This window comes from Castor canadensis, chromosome 8 (genome assembly GCF_047511655.1).
Source record: "Castor canadensis chromosome 8, mCasCan1.hap1v2, whole genome shotgun sequence".
In the NCBI taxonomy this organism is placed as follows: domain Eukaryota; kingdom Metazoa; phylum Chordata; class Mammalia; order Rodentia; family Castoridae; genus Castor; species Castor canadensis.
Window position 1 is genome coordinate 51,282,531 of NC_133393.1, and position 20,361 is coordinate 51,302,891.

The window sequence follows — 20,361 nt, forward strand, 5'->3', positions numbered from 1 at the left end:
TTGGACCATTTGGCATGCTAATCATTTGCTGTGACAATGCTCCGCTGGTCACTGAGGCCATAATTCAGTCTCTACAAAGACACAGTACACTAGCTGGAGGGGCCGCCCACTTGAAGGGAGATGGGGGAGACAGGACGACGACGACTCCCAGAGGGCCAGACCTTTGATTCGCCACTTTGGTTTGCCAGGGCACGAAGTCACCACCACCAGGACCAGAAAGGATAGTCGTGAACGGGCCAGCCTGCTGAGGCGAGGACAAAGTACAGGGGCGTGCCTGGCGGACACCTGAGGATTCGGGCGCCGCCCTTCCTCCTCTCTCCAGCCCGAGCGCGGCGCTGCCCTGCGGCCCCCGCCCTCCTGGCCCCGCCCCGCCCCGCCCCGCCTCCCCCACCCCTGCCTGTATTTGAGGCCGGGAGCGGCCGGTCCGGCCACCGCTCTCCGTGGTTCCGCTCCTTCCCGCCGCGCGTCGAGAGTCGGTACGGGCCAGCTCCAGCTGCCGGAAAGCGCCGGGGAGGGTCCCCCGGGGCGGCCGGGACGAGGGGGTCGGGCTCGTGCGTGGGCCTAGGGCGCGGGGACCCGGGCGCCTGGGGGGAGTGGGGCGTGGCACGCAGGGCTGTGTCCTCTGCGTCTCTGGCAGGCTGGGGCGGGGGACGGTGTCTCGGCTCCGGTTCCCTTTGGAGCCGGGTGGTGGCGGCGGCGGAGTTGACGCCGCGGAGTGCTGTGTTTGGTCTCCCGCCGGCTGGTGACGCCGGGAGCCACCCGCATCCGGGGCGCGCAGGCCCAGCGCCCGAGGGTTAAGCGGCCGGCGGAGGATGGGGGTGACGCGAAGCCGGCCGGACTGCTGCGCGGAGACCCAGGGCCACAGGTGACCCCGCCCGACCCGTAGCTACGGGTAGCCCCGCCTGTCCCGGCCACTGGTGACCGCTCCCGCCCCGAGACCTGGGGGCCGCGGACTTGTGACGCAGGTCGCCGGGCGTTGGGAACCCGGGAGGGCTGGAGGCCGAGGGGTCCGTGCCAAGGGCCGCCTGCCCGGCTCCCCCAAACCCTTTTCTCCCAATGTGCCCTGGGGCTCTGCACCCACGCCGGCCTGGGTTACGCCCTGGACTTTGGCCAAACAGGCAACCTTGTCCAGGTCTCGAAGATAATCATGAGGACCATTCCAAATCTCGCACCTGTGACTTTCTTTGTTTTTTAATTAAACTCACCGCAGGCAAGATGTACACGTCTTGATGTCTCTCAGGCTAGGAGGGGACACGGGGAAAATTTTGATTATGTGTGGGTTTGTGTGCTAGATGAAATTGGCATTTGAGTTAATTTTTTCCCCCCTTTCCCTTTATTGCTTGTATTAAGGGGCTGGGGATGGAACCCAGGGAGTTGCACTTGCTAGGGAAGTGCTCTACCATTTGACCTACACTCTGGTCTCTCTCCTTATCCCCTTTAAAGCTCAGCTTTAAGAAAGGGAAATACGGAAGGGTACTCTTCTGTAGTGTCAGGATTTTGCTTAGGTGGAGACTGTTGTGATAGGAGTATGCTGGCAGCTGCCTGCTTCTTTCCTGGTGTGATTAGAATTCCTGTGTGGGGTCTGATGTATTCAGTAACCTTTGGATTAGGATACTGTGGGCAGGAATTGGGGTGCTGGGGTTCAGTACCGTGCACTTTAATTAATGCAAATGTCTGCTGTTATCTGCACTGTGTATATTGGGTGTGTCAGTGTTTTGGTGACTACCTCTGATTAATTGCATCCGTTATGACTTGGTACTATCACAGAGAAATGGTTCACTTTAGGTCCTAGTTGGCTCCATAAAGCAAGTACAATTGGCTCTTCACATCCACAGGTTCTGTACCCATGGATTGCATTTGATAACAGGCTGGCAGCAGATAGAAATGAACAACAGGTAGAAAATAGTGGGAGAAGCCAGGTGTCTGTGGTCTGTAAATCCCAGCACTTGCCTGCTAAGGCATGAGGATCTAGAATTTGAGGTCAGCCTGGGCTACTTAGAAAGTACTAGAAGAGAAGTTGCCTCTGTACTAAACAAGTACAGACTTTCTTCCTTGTTATTATTCCCCAAACAATATGATATGTAACAACTGTTACTATTTACATTACATTGAGTATTATAAGCCATGTAGAAGTTAAAGTATATAGAAGAATGTACATAGGTCATATAAAATACATTACTTTATATGAGGGAACTGAGCATCTGACAGATAACCAACTAATGTCTTTCAGATATCCAGGAATGACTGTTTAAAACTATGTAAGGCCAATTCCGGTCCAAGGCATTTTATTACAGTTCAGTGAATTACAGCCAACTTAGACCAGTATTAGTAGGATAAAATTATGAATTACAGCCAACTTAGACCAGTATTAGTAGGATAAAATTAGAACAATCAACATTTTCCCTCTTGTATCTGATAATAAGGACATGCAAGTACATGCTGTACCATCCCCTTGAGGACCACACACCTTGTATTTTCAAGAAGACAGCACAAGAAAACAATGCATAATTTCCTTGTTTACATAAGAAGACACACAGGCCCATGCACCCTGCACAAGAAAACAAAGCAGGAGTCCAAGTTTCCATACATCTAATGTTTAAATAGCTACATTTTGAAGGAAGGAAGGCATCCTTCAAAGAAGCAGCACAGTTAAATAGTGACTCCTTAAAATTATGACTTGATCAGCTGAATAAGATCAGTTATGAACATTAAGTGCTCAAGGTTACTGGTGATGTGGGGGAAAAAATGATCCTGGGATAGATTTGTTAGACTTGTTTTAAAAAGTGTGTGTGTGTGTGTATATATATATATATATATATATATATATATATATATATATATATATATATGTTTATATATATACATATATTTTTTAAGTATTGGTGTTTGAACTTAGGGCCTCGCACTTGCTAGGCAGGTGCTCTACCTTTTGAGCCATTCTGCCAGCCCCAAATTGTTCTTTCATAAGATCTTAACGTGCAGTTCTTATGTCTGTGGTTGTTTTTTTTTTTTAAAAGAATACTATTTTTCAAGTAGCGAGTAATTTTGAAGTAGAGCCTGATTTTACATGTGTGTATTCATGAAGTATCCTTCCCAGCTTACTGCTGGAGCAGTAGCAGTGGGGACTTAGAAAGCCATCCCTGGGTGTTGGGTTTGTGTGTGATCTGTGAGTATGTTCCTGGCACATTTGTTGAACAGTTAAGAGAAAGGCCTGCCTTTAAAGAAACTAGAGACAGTGATATCATGTCTCTGGACTAGAAAAATTCAACCTGAACCTGGAAGTCCCTATTGTTCAAAAAAAAAAAGGTGGTTTTGAGACCAACAGCTTAGGGTAAAATAACCAATTTCAAGAGATTCTCGCTAGCCAAGTTAGGACAGTTTGAGCACCAAGAGGACAAACATCAGCAGTTAGTTGAAACAGGTTGGTTGTAAAAAGCCTTACATCCATTAATGAACTCAGGTGAGGCAAGCAAGATGAGCTGTAAAAAAAGCACAGAAGAATTCAGTGATGTGCGTATTCCATCTGGAATTTCTTCATAAACAGTCTATTTCAAGTTACAGAGGAACCTAAAGACCTGAAAAACTCAGAGCCAAGTTCCCTGATAGACCTCTGGGTTATGCAACTCAGAGGAAAACCCAACTAATACTTTTTAAGGAAAGACCAGGCTATAAGAAATTGAAATTTGGTGTTTGGCCCAGGCTTTGTAAACCCCAGTGAAAGTGGTACTGAAGCCACAAGCTCCACTAACTACACAAGTATGCTTGGCTACAAAAAGAGTGAGTGTATGGTGCTACGTGCTAGGGTGACCAATGACCATAAACCAGGCAGGCAGCCCTACTCCCTGTCTTTACAGGGAGGGGACACCCGCTTAAGATTTATTCAACCCAGGAAACCATTAAAGTAAACCAGAGTATAAGGTAAAATCTGCATGGACTCATCTTGATATTAAAGGTTCCCCTTTGTCCTCATTTCCTATGCTGTGCCTTTGATTTTCATGGTATGTGCACCCTGGGTTGCCACCCTTTGCTATTCTCAAAATCTTTTGCTCTAGAGAGCTTAGCTCTCTTGAAATTTTTTTTTTTTTTTAGTTTGACAGCCCCACTTATAAGGGGCCACAAGATCCTTATAGCTGCAAAGCCTTTTTTGCTGTATAAGGAAACTGCTACAGGTTCAGTGATTAGGATCTGGATGTCTTTGGGGCCCAAGTTCAGCTGACCAGTTATAACTGAAAGGTGTATACCATGTTCTCTTCAGAGTCCTTCAGTTTGGTTTCTCTTCCCATTCCTTGGGATCTCTGAATATGCACTCTTGCTTCTGTTTATTGTGTGGGTTCCCTTCTTCCACTCAGGGGAATCACTGGGAATGTCTTAGAATGTTAGCATTCTCCCACTGGGGAAATATTTAGCAAATATTTGTGGACAATGTCAGAGCTAGCAATGACAAAACTTAAGATAGCCACAATTAAAATTTTGATAAATAGTTTAGCAACTAACAGAACAGTCTAGGTATTTCCATTGTGTATAGGATAATAATTATGATTAGCAGTGTTATATCAGCACCATTAATTTTTTGTTGTTACAGTTAGGAACACATGTCCAAAAATCTGCAAAAGGCTAGCATTAAGTTTTAATTTGGAGGACACCAGCTTGGTATCATGTTTTTGTTAAAAAAACTTTTGTATCTTAGGAGACTTTATAAGGAAAACACAAATATATGTAATATACAGTGGAGTCAGCAACAGCATCAGTTTAATAAAGGCCGTATAGTTATATTAATTTAGTTACCTTAAATTTTTGGATAAGTAACAGGTATATAGCACTGATGGGAAATCCTAGGTCAGCCCTAATGTTTAATGTTTAATTTTGTCTTATATATAACAATGTTAACCCAACCAAGACAAATAGATGTAGTCCAGATTCAAACAGTAGGGCTGCCCAAATGGCAGTTTTCTCCTATCCAAATGGCATTGATCATAAATAACAGAAATGCCAAAAGTCCTATTGACCATTGTCATATGCAAGAAGGTTAGATGCAATGCTTCTTAGATAAGACGGCATTAGTTGGTTATTTTATATTTACCAAACTCAAATATTTTTAACTCAAACGTGTACAACATTTAGGTACAGTATATGGCTCCACATATTTTTAGTCACAGACACATATAAGGCACTAACTGTATTAGCATCATTTAAGATAATTGCTAAACCAAAATTATGAGGTGGTCATTAAGAAGACTTGCCATAAACAATTCTAAAGTAAACTTTTATTTAGTTATGACTCGGTCTCCTCAGTAGTCAGAAACCTGGCATAAATCAGCAGAACACAAGTCAGTGGTCATGAGGACTAGGAAGCTTGATGGCTGGGAACCATGACTTAGATGTTAAGGGATCACATCCGAGATTGCTGATGTAACAGATGGCTCATGACAAATATCAGGGTCCTGTTGACTGGTAGTCAGTGGAGGCTTCCCCTTCTCCCCCCCCCCCCAAAAATAACAGGACAGGCTGGCCATCCAAGACCAAAATATTTTTTTCCACCTGTTATGTGGGAGGAGTCGATGATGCATAGCCCAGTGTCTGAGAGTGAATGACACACAATCAGGTTTTTTAGGATTAGCCATCCCCATCTCTATAATCCCCAATAAAAACTTGAGGTCCCGTCATCCCATCTGGAAGGTATACTTTTGTTTTTACTTTGTTTTATAGAAATAAATTTGTCCCAACCCACATATCAATGTACTCCCTGTGCTCAACTGCTCTGTTTCTGTCATAACCTGTAGCATCAAAAATTTTTGAGTTATCTTTACAAAACAAAAAACTTTCCTTTAAGATGGAAGTAGGCGTGTGCCTGCTGACTGCATATGAGGCTGTCTGATAAGCACACGGACCCTGTGTCCTCACAGGACAGAATAAGCGGAAAGAAGACCTGGCCCTTGGCAGCAGGATGACCTTAGCATGCTGTTAGACTTGGCTTGGTCATGTCAGTAGGTTTCTTAGAAGGGGTATTGAGGGTGCTTTGTATGTGATTTGACTTTTTTCTTTTAAGCCTTCAGGTTTCTCTAAGGTTGGGTCTTTTCTCCCCCATTATAAAACACTTGTTTATCTCATCTTATATAACTTGAGTAAATTTATTTTGAATGTTTTTCAAATTATAAAATAACACAGTGAGCCCTTGAATTACACAAAAGAATGTGGAATGGAAGCACTTCACCCCTAGGAAGTGACTGCAGAAATACATCCCATGTGCCCCCTCCTGTACTTCCTCCATGCATGTGGGCAAGCGTGCAATAACAAGTGTGCACAAAACAGGGTCGTGTTGTTAAAAACTTGTTCCCCCTTTTCATTTAATATTAGGAATGCATAAAATAATCTTGAGGCTCTAAAAACACTCAAGTTTTGTGTGTATCTCTATTTGCTTACTGAACCAAAGCATCATGGTATTAATGAGAACAAAAGTGCAGTTGACATGTAATCCTGTGTTTATGTGATACTGGCTTTAAATCCATTCTTCCAGGCTTGCCATCATGAGTACTCTGTTAGAAGCAAATAGCACTTTTGCCTTAAACCTTCTGAAAACGCTGGGTGAAGACAGCTCGAAAAATGTGTTTTTCTCACCCATGAGCATCTCTTCAGCCCTGGCGATGGTCTTCATGGGGGCAAAGAGAACCACTGCAGACCAGATGGCTCAGGTAACTAGTGCCTTTCATAACAATAGTCGGTGCCATGATTGTCAATGGGCTGGTCCTCCACACTTCAAATCCGAAAGGCATTGCTCTTGATGGATAACCACAGGTGTCATAGGGGTGTGAATGGAGAATTGATGAGAAGGACATGCTACCTCTGCTGAGGCCCTGGTGCAAGTGCCCTGATCTATTGGGGGTGATGGTGGCCATTTTTGTCTTGGGGAATGAACACTGAAGGCATGGTGCATCAAGGCCACTAATGACTTCCACTCTCTGACCTCTGTCTCCTACTGGCTCTCAGCCTTCCCACAATGTACACTGAGCCTTCCTTTCCAAAGACTTTCAAGTATCTTCCTGTCATGGGGCCAGCTTATATAGGAGTCTAGGAACAGGAACAACTGAAGCTCTGCAGATGCATCTCCTTGGATGTAGTTCATTGGATACAGAATCCCGTGAACTACAGAGACAGATTATCTTCCTCTATACAAAACGGTCAGATGGTGAGGGTTAGCCACAGTGCCATTCCTTTTAGAAATGGGGGAAGGAGAAATGTGTTAGTCTGCTAAGGCTGTGTAACAAACATCACAACATATTTATTTTCTTACAGTTGTAGAGGCTAAGTTTAAAATCAAGTCTGGTTGGGCAGTCTGGTTTTCCATGGACATCCTTAGCTTGAAGATGGTATCTTCTCTCTGCATCCTCACATGATCTCCCCTGTGTGCGTGTCTGTCTTAATTTACTTTTTTTCTTGTGGCACTGGGATTTGAACTTGAGGCCTCATGCTTACTAGGCAGGGACTCTTAACACTTTAATTACTTTGCTGCCCCTTAATTGTCCCTTCTTACAAGGATACCAGCTCACACTTATCACCTCATTTTATTATCTCTATAAGGGCCTGTCTCCAAATATGGTCATGTTTTGAGGTATTGGGGTTAGAACTTCAACATGTGGATTATTTTTTGTGGGGTTGGGAAACATGTTCAGCCCATGACAAGAGGGAAGGGAGGAACATAGCAGTCACTGATCTATAGCAATACCCAAACCAGCCAGGTGTGTGTGGCCAGTGTCCTCTGCTCTGAGGGCAGAAATGTCCCTTCATTAGCTTCAATTTGTGTTTCCCTAATCCATCGCCTTTAACTAGGGCTCTGTCCTCTGCATTCTGGGCTTAGTCTTGGCAAGTACCTTTTCTATAAGAAATAGCCGTGTTTGTTGCTCTTTCAGCCTGTGTCCTGCCCAAAGAGAGTCGGGGGATCTGTGCTCACCTCACTTTGAAAGGTTTCTCCCTTTTAGCTCCAAGCTGTTACAGCTTCTTTAAAATTATTGTAGGATTTCTATATATCAATTTACAGTGTACTACACTGGACAAAGGCCATGTGTACAAACCTTCTTATGATAAACTTACGTTGGGTTGGTAGTCAGGGCTGTAGGACAATGTCCTTGAGATACTTAGAGACTCCTCTGGCTGGATGTGGTGGTGTACATTTGTAATCCCAGTACTCCAGAGGCTGATATAGAAGGATTGAGTGAGGCCAGCCCGCCTAGGCTACATAGGTCAAGACAAGCCTGAGCTACATAATGAGACCCTGTCTCCAAAAAAAAAACAAAAGCCCCTTTGTCCAGGACAATTAGATGTTGCATTGATCTTCCTAAGGTTTTAAGAGTGGCTCTTGATCTCACTTCTGAGGACGAGGATTTGATCTTTATCTTGAGGTCTTTTCTTTCTTTTAGAATCACTTGCCAACTGGAGAAGCTAGGGATAAGAAATATCTTATTTTCTGTTCAACAAGACCTTGAAGTTCTCCTTGAACATTCCTTTTCACTTCTCTCTCTTCCCATCCTTTATCCTAGGTAACTAAGAGAAGCCACATTCTTTCCAGATACCTTAGCCAAATATGGGATGTAATGGGGAAAATGTCTTTCCCTCTTGCCTGTCACTGAAGGCAACTGTCTCCACTTCTGCTAGAACACACTATTATACCACAGGCCTATCTTTTTCCAGCCTCCAGGAGTAATTTTTCTGCTGTCCCTCTACCTCTGCCAGCTGCCCAAGTCCACAGCCAGCACCATGTTTGAGGTTTTTGGCAGAATATTTCTGCACTACTGCATGTGTTACCTATTGTTGCAAAACAAACCATCCCAAAACTTAGTGGCTGGAAGTAACATTGGATTGTTGGTCAGATTCTGTGGCCTGATAGGCAGTTGTTCTCCCTGTGGTGCCAGGTGGGGTTACTCATGCAGATGCTTCAGTGAGTTGGAAGGTCCAAGGAGGTGTCTTTCAGACCTGGACCTCTATTGGCTGTTGGCTGGAGCCATGGCTGTCTTCCAAGCAACTCTCCCCCCGTATCATGGCCTCTTGTCCAGAGGTCTCCCATGTGGCCTCCAATGGGATAGTTTGACATACTTCAGTCATGGTTACCAGTACATGAACATGAATGTGTCAACTGCCTGGTATCTTAAGACCTATACTTGGAATAGCATCACTTCTGAATTCTGTTGATCAGAGCTAGAGAGCCAACCCAGACCCAAGGATAGGGGAGAGACAACACTGGCTAATGTCAGGAGCAGCCTGCCTTTGAGATGGGAAGTGTGGTTGTGCTGGTAGCCATGTTTGCAGCCAAACTACAGAGAGCATAAAGAGCCAGGGTTTGTGGAGGGCTTTTTCTGCTCCAACCAGTGCTGACGGGGTACAGGATGTACTCTTCATCTTTAATCAGTTGGTTCTTTTGAGCAGCCATAAGAATCTGTACAGTTCTTAGGCTGAGTTTTTATGTTTACTCATCTCCTGTCATCCTACTGAAGTTGTGTGTTTTTATTGTTTATAATTTCAGGCACTTTGTTTCAATAAATTCAGCAGCAGTGGAGGCGGAGATTTCCACCAGGACTTCCAGTCACTTCTTGCTGAAGTGAACAAGACCGGCACGCAGTACTTGCTTAGAACAGCCAACAGGCTCTTTGGAGAAAAGTCTTATGATTTCCTTTCAGTAAGTCATACCTGCTGTTTTTCACAAAGCAAGGTGGTGGGGAGGAGAGGGATCATTAGTATGTCAGAAAGAGTGTGAGCTGAGAATTCACCCAGATCTCTGGGCACTCTGAACTTCTCATATTTGTTTATATGCTCTCATGGTTTTTCTCATTAAAAAAAAAAAAATCAGAAAACTACTCAAGTCATGTGAGTATATTATTGTGTAGGATGCAAATAAAGCCATCAAAAACACGAGCCCTCATCAGCCCCTTTCCCTTATCCATCATCCCTCTGAGGATAAGAGGTTTTATTTTTCAGTTTTTAAATTTTTTTTAAACTGGGGTTTTGAACTTGGGGCTTCACACTTGTAAAGCAGGTGTTCTGCTTGAGCCACACCTCCAATCCAAGCACTTTCATTTTGAGGTATGTCCTCCTGCAGATTTAGAAGTTTTGCTTTGAGAATTTTCCCTGCATAATGCCACTAGACCATACATATTTTGTAATTTGTTTCTTTCATTGTTTGCATTTTAATATATGTGGATATACACACTATTACCATTATTATTTATTTATTGCTGGAGATGGAACCTAGAGCCTCACTCATGCCAAGCATCTCTGCTACCGCACTGCTGTTAACCATCATCTGATAGTCTTAGGGATAGATATATGCTAATGTGATAGACCATTGGCCCGTGGGTGGACGTTTAGCTTATACCTAATGTGGGCCATAACAGTTACTGAATGTGATTTTGTACACATGTGCATGTGTTGCTCCAAAATGATTTGTAGAAGGGAGGAAGGAAGTGAAGCTTAGAGATTTTAATCTATATTACTGAATTGCTCTTCAAAATGCTGTCTATATTCCCTCTGGAGATACCGGCAGTGTATTGGTTTTTTGTGGTACTGCGATTTGAACTTGGGACCTACACCTTGAGCCACTCTTATCAACATTGTATGATCTCAATATTTCAAATTTTGATTATTTGAGATGCATCAACTTGTCTTACATATATGTTGAGCATAAGCAAGCTGAGCATCCCTAAATCCAAAATCTGAAAAATTCCAAAATCTAAAGTACCTTTGGTCCTTTGCATTTTGGATAAGGGATACTTAGCCTGTTTGTGTTCTGTGAATAGTGTATATATTTTCTACGGGCCTACATTCACTTTTCTTACTGATTTATAAGAGTTTTTAATAAGACAAAGTTGGGTGCAAAAATTTTGTGCTTAGGATATCAATTTTTTATTGGTTTTTTTTGGTCATTTTTTTCGAATCTTTCAGATTCTAAATTGTTAAAACTAAGTGATGTAAAATGTAGTCAAGCATGAGGTCAGATATTGGCAAGTGTGATTTTTCTTTTTCCCCCTAACTTGTTTGACTTACTTGCTAGTCATAGCTTTTGAGGTTGTCATCATCTTTTTAAAGCCTTCCAAATTTAAAAAACAAAACAAAACAAAAACTTACAACAAACACAAAGGATTGACTTATTTAATTTTATTTTGTGGCTGTTTTAAAGAAAGAATTGATTAGAATTCTTTTTTGAAATTGGGACATAAAATAGAAGTATGTCAGTTATTTCTCAGTAATTTAGTATTACAAGAATCCAAATACTAACCCAAATCTATAAATAGATATATTACTTTAGTACAATTAGTCATTGCTTATGAAGTCGTAACTTAAATAGCAGTTATTTTTTTAGTGTCTTTAAAGTTGTAAAAAAATCACCCAAAGATGTGGCAAGTTCTCCATTATATGTGATCAGTTTGCTTCCAAGCTGTGTTTTTTTTTTCCTTTTTCCAAAACAAAATAAATGTTTATTTCTAATTCAAATACAAGTCTGGTACCATCACCCAAAAACAGACATAGTGTTCCTTTGTCTCAAAGGTCCATGTTCCCTTTATATATATATATTTTGCCTAATATAGCCTCAACCTTATTGTTCAAGATAGTGGTGTCTGTGTTTTGGAAAGAGACTGGAGAATAAGTTATTCCTTTTTTTTTTTTTTTTTTTTTTTGCACTACTGGGGTTTGAATTCAGGACCTCACAGTTGCTGGGCCAGAGCTCTACCATTTGAGCTACTCCACTACCCCCTTGGAGAATGAGTTAAAGAGCACAAAGAGCACACATCCTTCTTTTAAGGCAGGATCCTTCCAGGCTGTTTTCTTAGAATGAGAGGTTTAAAAAATCTTCAAACACAGATGAGTAAAGTTGGCAGAGCATGAACTATGCTAGGATTAAGTAAGATGATCTGTGCAGTTCACCTTTATAGTGCCTGAAACATACTGGAAGTTAGTAATGTTAGATAAAGCAGGAAGAATGAAAGTGATCCATCCAGACCTCACAGTGATTCTTGGAGGTGTCTCCTTGCACAGGCGAGGATGAGGTATGGAGGGACCAGCTTTCCTATCTCCACACAGCTGATAATTGAAGCACTTGTGTTCATAACCACTGTGTCACATCTTTGTTCTCATACTCTACTGAAGGAGAAACGCAAAATCCTATATTATAAAATTAGTGCTCCAATTGGGAGTTTAACATGTAGCCATAGCTGTTCAAAAAAAACTTGAAATCATTTCACAGTGCAGTGTTGGTGAGTTATTTCAGCCTGTTTATGTTCATCAAATTTCCTTCTTTAATATGGCATATGTTGATCATTGTCATTATCATGTTGGTAGGATATATCAGCAAAATAGTTTGAACTTTTTTTCAATACGGGAGAGGAAACACAGGCTTTGTGCATGGTAGGCAAGTATTCTTACCGCTGAGCTACAGCCATAGCCCCAAAAGCTTTTTGAGAAACTAAGGCTAAATTAAAACTGAGTCATCTAGCATGGTAACGACTAGACACACATAGCTATTTATATTCCAATGTAATCAAAATATTCAGTTCTCCAGTCACACTGCCCATATCTTAGGTGCTGTGTGGCTGGCCACATGTGACACCAGTTTGGATGGTATGGATTTATAAGTTACCTTGTTGAGCCTCAGCTACACCTTAACCATTCAGCAGTTCATGAAGTTTTATTGATAGAGTACTGTCTTACTTTGTTCATAAGCTAACATTAAAGAGAGGTGAAACAGGGCATGGTGGTACATGTCTTTAATCCCAACATTAGGAGGTGAAGGCAGGAAGATCAAGAGTTTGAAACCAGCCTGGGCCACATAGTGAGATCCTATCTCCAGAAGTCAAGGGCTGGGATGTAACTCAGTGGCAGAGTGCCTGCCTAACGGATGCAAGACCCTGGGTTTGATCCCCAGCACTACAGACAAAACAAAGCCAAACAAACTAAAAACCCAAACCCTGAAAACAGGTTAGATTTTAGGTTTATCCCTCATATTTATGTGTAAATTATACCTGTACACAATCAGATCCTTGTTTTTCTGCTTTGGTGTGTTAAAGAAGTAAGCTGTTGGTGTTAATAATTTTTATAGCTGTGTAGTTATGTTGCTTTGTGTTAGTCTTTTAAAGATTCCTGCTACAAATTCTACCAAGCAGAGATGGAAGAGCTTGACTTTGTTGGTGCCACAGAGGAGTCCCGAAAACACATAAACACCTGGGTAGCCAAAAAGACAGAAGGTGAACATACTTTTATTTGGTGTTGGGAATTGAACCCAGGGCCTGGGGCATGCTGACCATGTGATCTACCACTGGGCCACATTCCAGCCTCTGTTACCCTGTTACTCCATTTTTAATAGTATTTTAATTGGTTTTATTGCTGGTTCCTTTATGAGCGCATCAGATGAAAATGGGCATGGATTTTTGTTCTCTAAATAACTGTCAATTTTACAAATAAGCTTCTGAAATATTGTCAACATCTGACATTTTTCTCTAGCTTTTTCCTCCTCTCATTAGAGTATCTTTGACATCTCGCAATATTCACTACACCTCTTCAGAACAATCCACACTTTGTTTTTTTGGTTAATCTTTTTGCAAATAAAACTGGAGGTGCCTCTTTGAAGCTCACACTTGTGTTTCTCCCATACTGTTGCAGGGGGCTTGGCCCAGCCCTCATTCACCTGTGACTTCTCATGCAGATGCTTTCCTCTTGCAAAGAACATCTTAGAATCACTCATCTTTTTTTTAAAATGTAAATTTACTTTAACATGTACCTAAAACATAAAATGATGCATATTGAATATCATGTGATTTTCAATACATGTATACAGTGACATCCTTTATCAGTGTACTTACCATACAAGGAGGCGGCCCTTCTGCATCTCCTCCCTAACGTACACACTAGCAAACTCCTTAGCTGACTGGCTCTTGAACTCTTCCTTTCAGATAAAATTACAGAGTTGCTGTCTCCAGGTTCAGTGAATCCATCAACTGGTCTGGTTCTCGTGAATGCCATCTACTTCAAAGGAAACTGGGAGGGTCAGTTTAACAAAGAGCTGACCCAGGAGAGTCTGTTTAAAGTCAGCAAGGTGAATATTGTTCAGAAACGACACTTCTGGACATGGTTAATGTTCATGTTACTTTCTAAAACGTGCGGGAAGGCTGCATGTTTTAGCTTCAAGTGGCATTGGACAGCCTGGCAGACAAAGCCTTGGGACCTTTCTTTTGCTCTTCTCCTTTTGTATGTTACCACAGGTGGCTATGCACTCCCCAGCTTTTGGTACATCCCCACTACTGTCACCATCCATACTGTCCCTGGTGTCTGTCCACAAGGCAAATCTGATGAGGTAGCTCTCAGGCTTACTTTAAGACTTTTTAGACTTCTCAGAGCTTATGACATAAAATTTGAACTCCAAATATGGCATAGAAGGTTCTTTGTGCCCTGGCTCCTGCCAATTCTCCCCATTCCCTCAGTATTGATACACTCCTTTCTTCCTAATAGTGTTCCCCTGGGAGCGCCTTCTAGGTTCTGCCCCTCCTCCAAGCTGTCACCATTGCACTGCTGATCTCCACGAGATACTGCAGCGGTTCAACTTTTCTGTCTTACACATGCTTGGCATATGGTAGTGCTCAGTAAATACTGAACCACTGTTGTTCTCCAGTCTCGTTTTGATAGTAAGGATAATATAAGTACAGATTTCTGTTTAAAAACAGCAGACAAAGGGACTTGTGTGCAGGATACACTGAGTTTAACCACCTCCAGCTTGGAAGAAGTTATTTGCTAATGGTCCAGTATCATTCTCTTACTGAATCCAGTTTCTTTAAGTCTTTAACTATAGTTTTTTTGTTTCTTTTGAATCTTTCTTTTTTCCCCACATACATCCCAAAGCAGATAGAACAGATTAACTACTGTGTTTTCTGGGTGATTGACCAAAACTTTGATTTTTCAGGGCAAGTTGAATCTGAATCTTTACTTTCTCAAGAAATGCATTTTATTGTGAGCTTTATTCTAAAATGAACCATCCTGTTTTGTCTCCACAAACCTATTTCTCTCCTTGAAATTAATCTTTAACAAGATACATGTTAGGACTTCATTCATCTCTGAGCCACAAAAACCCCAGATCACTATAGTTTAACTCATAGGTGTTCATCTCCCCAGCCAGGAGGTCTGGAGGAGAATAGAGCCTGGGGCTGACTTGGCCCTGGGGTGATATTCTCTAGAACTGGCTTTCCCTTCCTGCTCTGCTGTCCTTATCATGGGGACTATTATGTTTCCCAAATAGCTCAGACTCTCCACCAGCGAGGAGGAAGGACAGAGAATGGAGGGCAAAAAACCTCCTTCAGAGGTTTTATCCTTGTAATCAGAGGGAAGTCCTTCCTGTATATCACATAGACTAGAACTATTTCATATGACTTCCACTAGGAACAGGATGGTGAGGGGTTCTGCCAAAGAGGAGGTGCTGGGCTGCTGTGCATGTGTTGCCTCCAAGGGCACAGATTTTGAGTTAATATGGACTTTCATTTTAGTTCCTTCTAAATGAAATGGAACTTGACACAATTGTATATTTAGTGAGTCATTAAATTACTAAGATTAGATCCTTTTATGTTAAAAGGAGACCTGGGCATGGGGAGAAATTACTTAAGGCAGAGGTCAGTACCCTGTGGCCAGTGAGCCAAAGCCAGCCCATGCCTGTGTTTTTAGATGATGTTTTAGTGAAACAGTCATGCTTCTTTGTTTATATATGCTATAACAAGAGACTGGAGTTGTGGCAGAAAGTGCATTGCCCACAAAGCAGAAATGCTTACTTTCTGGCCAGTTATGGAAAAAGCATGCCAGCTGTTGGCCCTGGATGACTGAGGAGCCAATGGCAGGAGACTGTTCTGACTGAGGGTTAATTCAGGCAAGTTCTAGAAAGGCAAGACATAGCACAGCAGCAGAAAACTTTGGTTTGTTCTAGTTGATACAGAATGATGTTCTGTGCCAAAGAACTGGGGATAACAAAGGGCCTTAGGCTGTGCCTGTCACATGGCATTCATTTAAACCACAGAGTGGTCAGGAGCCATGGAGCGTTGTTAGATAGGATGTGATCATCATCCTTGGGGCTTTCTCACTGTCTGGTTGGGGATACATTGGCAAAAAATGTACTTTTTTCTGGCAAGACGTGTTAATTTTGCTCAGCCCTTCAGTATATCCACTCATTAGTTTATTCATTTAGTCAACAGCTGTTAAGTGCCTGCTCTGTTCCCACCATTAGCTGACTGAGCACACCTATCCTTGTGAAGCTGATGTTTTCCTGAGGCAGATACAGTAAGCATGCATAAGGGAGTAGGAGTTACTAGGTCATGCTAAGTGCTATTGAGACATACAAAAGAGGGGCAGGAAGTTGTTTTGGGGTATAGTTGCAGATGAGCGGTATTGAAGAAGCCTTCATTGCAAAGGTGATATAGAGAAGGCAAAGAATGTCCTCTCTGGGTTCTGGGGATAAGCTTACCTGGCAGAGATAGAATGACGCTATTGTATCATGAGGAGGATGGCAATGGTGGGAGTGTGTGGTAGAGCAAAATTGATCACCTCACAGCCAAGAAGCAAAAGAGGAAGAAGAGGAGCAGGGTCCCACAATCTCCATCAAGGGCATACCTCTCATACCGGAGGACCACACCTTTAAACATGGGCCTTCTGGGGACATTTAAGGTCTAAATTCTAGCAGAGGATGAGGAAGGTCTTATGGAGTATTTTGAGCCCAAACACAGTGTTTAAAAGGGACTGAGACTCCCTCCATTGAATTTGTCCAGTGTGTCAGTTGGGTCTTGTTTCAACTAAATGCTTATCCATTTCCTTTACAGAATGAGGAGAGACCTGTGCAGATGATGTCTAAGAAGGCTACTTTTAAAATAACCTACATAGGAGAAATATCCACAAAGATTCTGGCCCTTCCTTATGTGGGTGAGGAGCTGAACATGCTTATCTTGCTTCCAGATGAGGACACTGATCTGAGAACGGTAAGGATATTCAGCCCTATGCTTCCACTATGGCGAGAGAGAAGCCTCTGGGTTTCTGCTGTAGCAGCTCTTTCCAGGTCCCAGTTAACTTATTTTAAAATTTTATTTGTGGTGCTGGGGATGGAACCTAGGGTCTTGAGCATGCTAAGCAAGCATTCTATCACTGAACTATACCCCAGCCCCTCCTGGCTACTGTATTTACCACAAGCACCACTTCTGATCATGGCCAGGCCAGCCACTCGTCACCATCATATGTGGGTGGCCCTGTCTTGGGGCTTAAAATCTCTAACCCTCTTCTTCTAGGTGGAAAAGGAAATTACTTATGAGAAATTCATAGAGTGGACAAGACCAGACAAGATGGATGCAGAAGAAGTAGAGGTTTTCCTCCCTCGGTTTAAACTGGAGGAGAATTATGACATGAAGGATGTTCTTTGCAGTCTGGGCATGACAGACGCCTTTGAGCCAGACAAGGCAGACTTTTCTGGAATCTCGTCCAAGGGAGACCTGTGTCTGTCCAAGGTTGTGCACAAATCCTTCATTGAGGTCAATGAGGAGGGCACAGAGGCTGCAGCCGCTACTGCTGCCGTGATGATGATGCGCTGCATTCGGTACACCCCCCGCTTCTGTGCTGACCACCCCTTCCTGTTCTTCATCCAGCACAGCAAGACCAACGGGATTTTGTTCTGCGGCCGGTTCTCCTCACCCTGAGCACAGGGTTGTCACTTCATGCAGACCACCTTTCACCCACCCACCACTCTTCCTCTGACCCAAGTGACCTTATCAGTGCACTGACAATTCAGAAAAATAAAGGGCCTGATCATGGGATCCCACCTTCAGAACTGTGTGTCTGTGTGTCTGCATGTGAAGTGCTTTTCTGGGATCTATGATTGCCCCTCTGTGGGTCTCTGGTCATGCTGGGGTTGGGATGTTAACCATCCCAGGGATGGAGGACCCTGCAGCTTCACTGAGAGTAGACAGCTGCCTTTGTGGCTGCGCTTCCTTCCCAACATAGGGAAATAAATGGTGCTTCTCTCTTTTAGTGGCATCAAAATCTCATTCTACTTTTAGTGAGACTGAGAGTCCAATGCAGGGCTTTGAAGAAGTGGGCAAGGAAGGGCAGAACAGTCCTCAGAAACCCTCTGTGGGGAGCCCAGTGTCAAAATTCCTGCAAACAGAAAGGCAGAGTGAGCAGGGACTCAGACCACTGAGACACTGGTCTCCTTTCCTACATGTGTCTCTGTCTTCCTAGATGTGGGTCACATTCCTATTGAAATGCACACTGCCCACTTACTCTGCAAATATCACATTGCAGCCAGGGGCTAGACATGTCTAACCATCCACTGTAGAGTATTTACAACACTGCATGAATAAACAGGTGATTTTTTTTTTAATTTCAAAGTATTACAAAGAAAGGCAGCTAAGGTTTCTGCAGTCATTGGTGCTACTTGGTAGAAATACAATTGCAACATCCAGCAATTCAGAAACAAATTGATATACTGAGTTTGCATGGAAGTGTGCTGTTGGAATTGCAAGGCACGGTGGGAAGGATTTCCACTGGCCTATGAGCCGTCCCCAGGAGACTGGGCCCCTCTGGCTTCCCTGATGCGACTCATGTGCCCATTCTACAGCTGGTCCATTTTACCCATGATACTCAAGCCATGGTGACAGGTGGAATGGGGGAGCAGCAGGAAACATGGCAGTTAGGATTGAGGTGAGGAAAATGGACAGGGATTGCTGCTTTTGGCCTCATTCTTTGTCTTAGTTGGTTTTCTGTTGCCATTATAAAATACTTGAGACTGGGGATTTTATTTTTTAAAAGGTTTTGAAGGTTCTAAAGCATGGTGCTGACTTCAGCCTAGTGATGGGCCCCATGGTGGATAACATCACAATGGCAGGAGCATGGTGCCAGGCTCACTTAACCCATTCTCCCAAGAGCTAATCTAGTCTCAGAAGACCTAAATTACTTCTTCCCAGGGTGGAGCCCACATGACCCCACAACACCATCACAATGGGGACCAACCCACCAGCAGATGAACCTTTGGGAGACAAACCACATCCAAATCATAGCATCCTCCCCTCTGCACAGCATTCCTCGGGGTTTTTTGGTTTTTTTTTTTTTTTTAGAACAAGGACAAGGGGACTTGGAACAGAACCCCAGTGTGGGACACAGTTTATGTAGAGTTCATTGCAGGGAGTGCCTCTGAGAGTTACTGCCAGCACAAGAGCCTGGCGTCGCTTCACACAGCCTTGCAAAAGGTCTGGTCGGGGCGGTGAGGTTGTAGAGTGTGGGAGTGAGGGGAATACAACTTTCCAGGCCTCAGGTATTATCTTCCCTTTCCCTGGGATAAGGAGCCTTGAGCCGGATCAGTACAGAATTTTGAAGATGAGTGGCCTTGTCTGTCACAGACCTATAACAGTACAGCAAGAGAATGTATCCTGTTCCCAGAGACCTTTTTTTAAAATTTTTATTTTTTTATTATTCATATGAGCATACAATGCTTGCGTAATTTCTCCCCCCTGCCCCCACCCCCTCCCTTACCACCCACTCCGCCCACTTCCTCTCCACCCCACCCCCTCAATACCGGGCAGAAACTATTTTGCCCTCATCTCTAATTTTGTTGAAGAGAGAGTATAAGCAATAATGGGAAGGAACAAGGGTTTTTGCTGGTTGAGATAAGGATAGCTATACAGGGAGTTGACTCATTGATTTCTGTGCGTGGGTGTTACCTTCTAGGTTAATTCTTTTTGATCTAACCTTTTCTCTAGTTCCTGGTCCCCTTCTCCTATTGGCCTCAGTTGCTTTAAGGTATCTGCTTTAGTTTCTCTGCATTGAGGGCAACAAATGCTAGCTAATTTTTTTAGGTGTCTTAGCTATCCTCATATCTCCCTTGTGTGCTCTCGCTTTTATCACGTGATCAAAGTTCAATCCCCTTGTTGTGTTTACCCTTGATCTAATGTCCGCATAGGAGGGAGAACATACGACTTTTGGTCTTTTGGGCCAGGCTAACCTCACTCAGAATGATGTTCTCCAATTCTATCCATTTACCAGCAAATGATAACATTTCATTTTTCTTCATGGCTGCATAAAATTCCATTGTGTATAGATACCACATTTTCTTCGTCCATTCATCAGTAGTGGGGCATCTTGGCTGTTTCCATAACTTGGCTATTGTGAATAGTGCTGCAATAAACATGGGTGTGCAGGTGCCTCTGCAGTAACCTGTGTCACAGTCTTTTGGGTATATCCCCAAGAGTGGTATTGCTGGATCAAATGGTAGATCAATGTTTAGCTTTTTAAGGAGACTCCAAATTTTTTTCCAGAGTGGTTGTACTAGTTTACATTCCCACCATCAGTGTAAGAGGATTCCTTTTTCCCCCG

General features: G+C 43.1%; 1 protein-coding gene across 2 annotated transcripts; it reads left to right on the plus strand.

Annotated features, from left to right (window-relative positions):
- The first annotated feature begins 319 nt into the window (after positions 1 to 319).
- Serpinb6 (serpin family B member 6) lies at positions 320 to 17,821 on the plus strand. 2 transcript variants are annotated; one of them, XM_020177992.2, is made up of 7 exons: positions 320 to 476; positions 6,515 to 6,689; positions 9,512 to 9,664; positions 13,106 to 13,223; positions 13,929 to 14,071; positions 16,827 to 16,982; positions 17,286 to 17,821. In XM_020177992.2, the coding sequence occupies exons 2-7, from the start codon at positions 6,525 to 6,527 to the stop codon at positions 17,688 to 17,690; spliced, it is 1,140 nt and encodes a 379-aa protein (XP_020033581.1). In that variant the 5' UTR covers positions 320 to 476; positions 6,515 to 6,524; the 3' UTR covers positions 17,691 to 17,821. The 2 variants fall into 2 exon arrangements, with proteins under 2 accessions (XP_020033581.1, XP_020033580.1); XM_020177991.2 differs by lacking the exon at positions 320 to 476 and adding an exon at positions 650 to 865.
- Positions 17,822 to 20,361: the final 2,540 nt, after the last annotated feature.

What these genes read in the sequence shown, in the direction of transcription:
- Serpinb6 (XM_020177991.2), top strand. Translation starts at nt 813, where the DNA reads ATGGGGGTGACGCGAAGCCGGCCGGACTGCTGCGCGGAGACCCAGGGC. An exon ending in GTCTGTTTAAAGTCAGCAAG is followed by an intron (nt 14,072 to 16,826) that starts GTGAATATTGTT and finishes TTTCCTTTACAG; the next exon opens with AATGAGGAGAGACCTGTGCA. An exon ending in AGGACACTGATCTGAGAACG is followed by an intron (nt 16,983 to 17,285) that starts GTAAGGATATTC and finishes CTCTTCTTCTAG; the next exon opens with GTGGAAAAGGAAATTACTTA.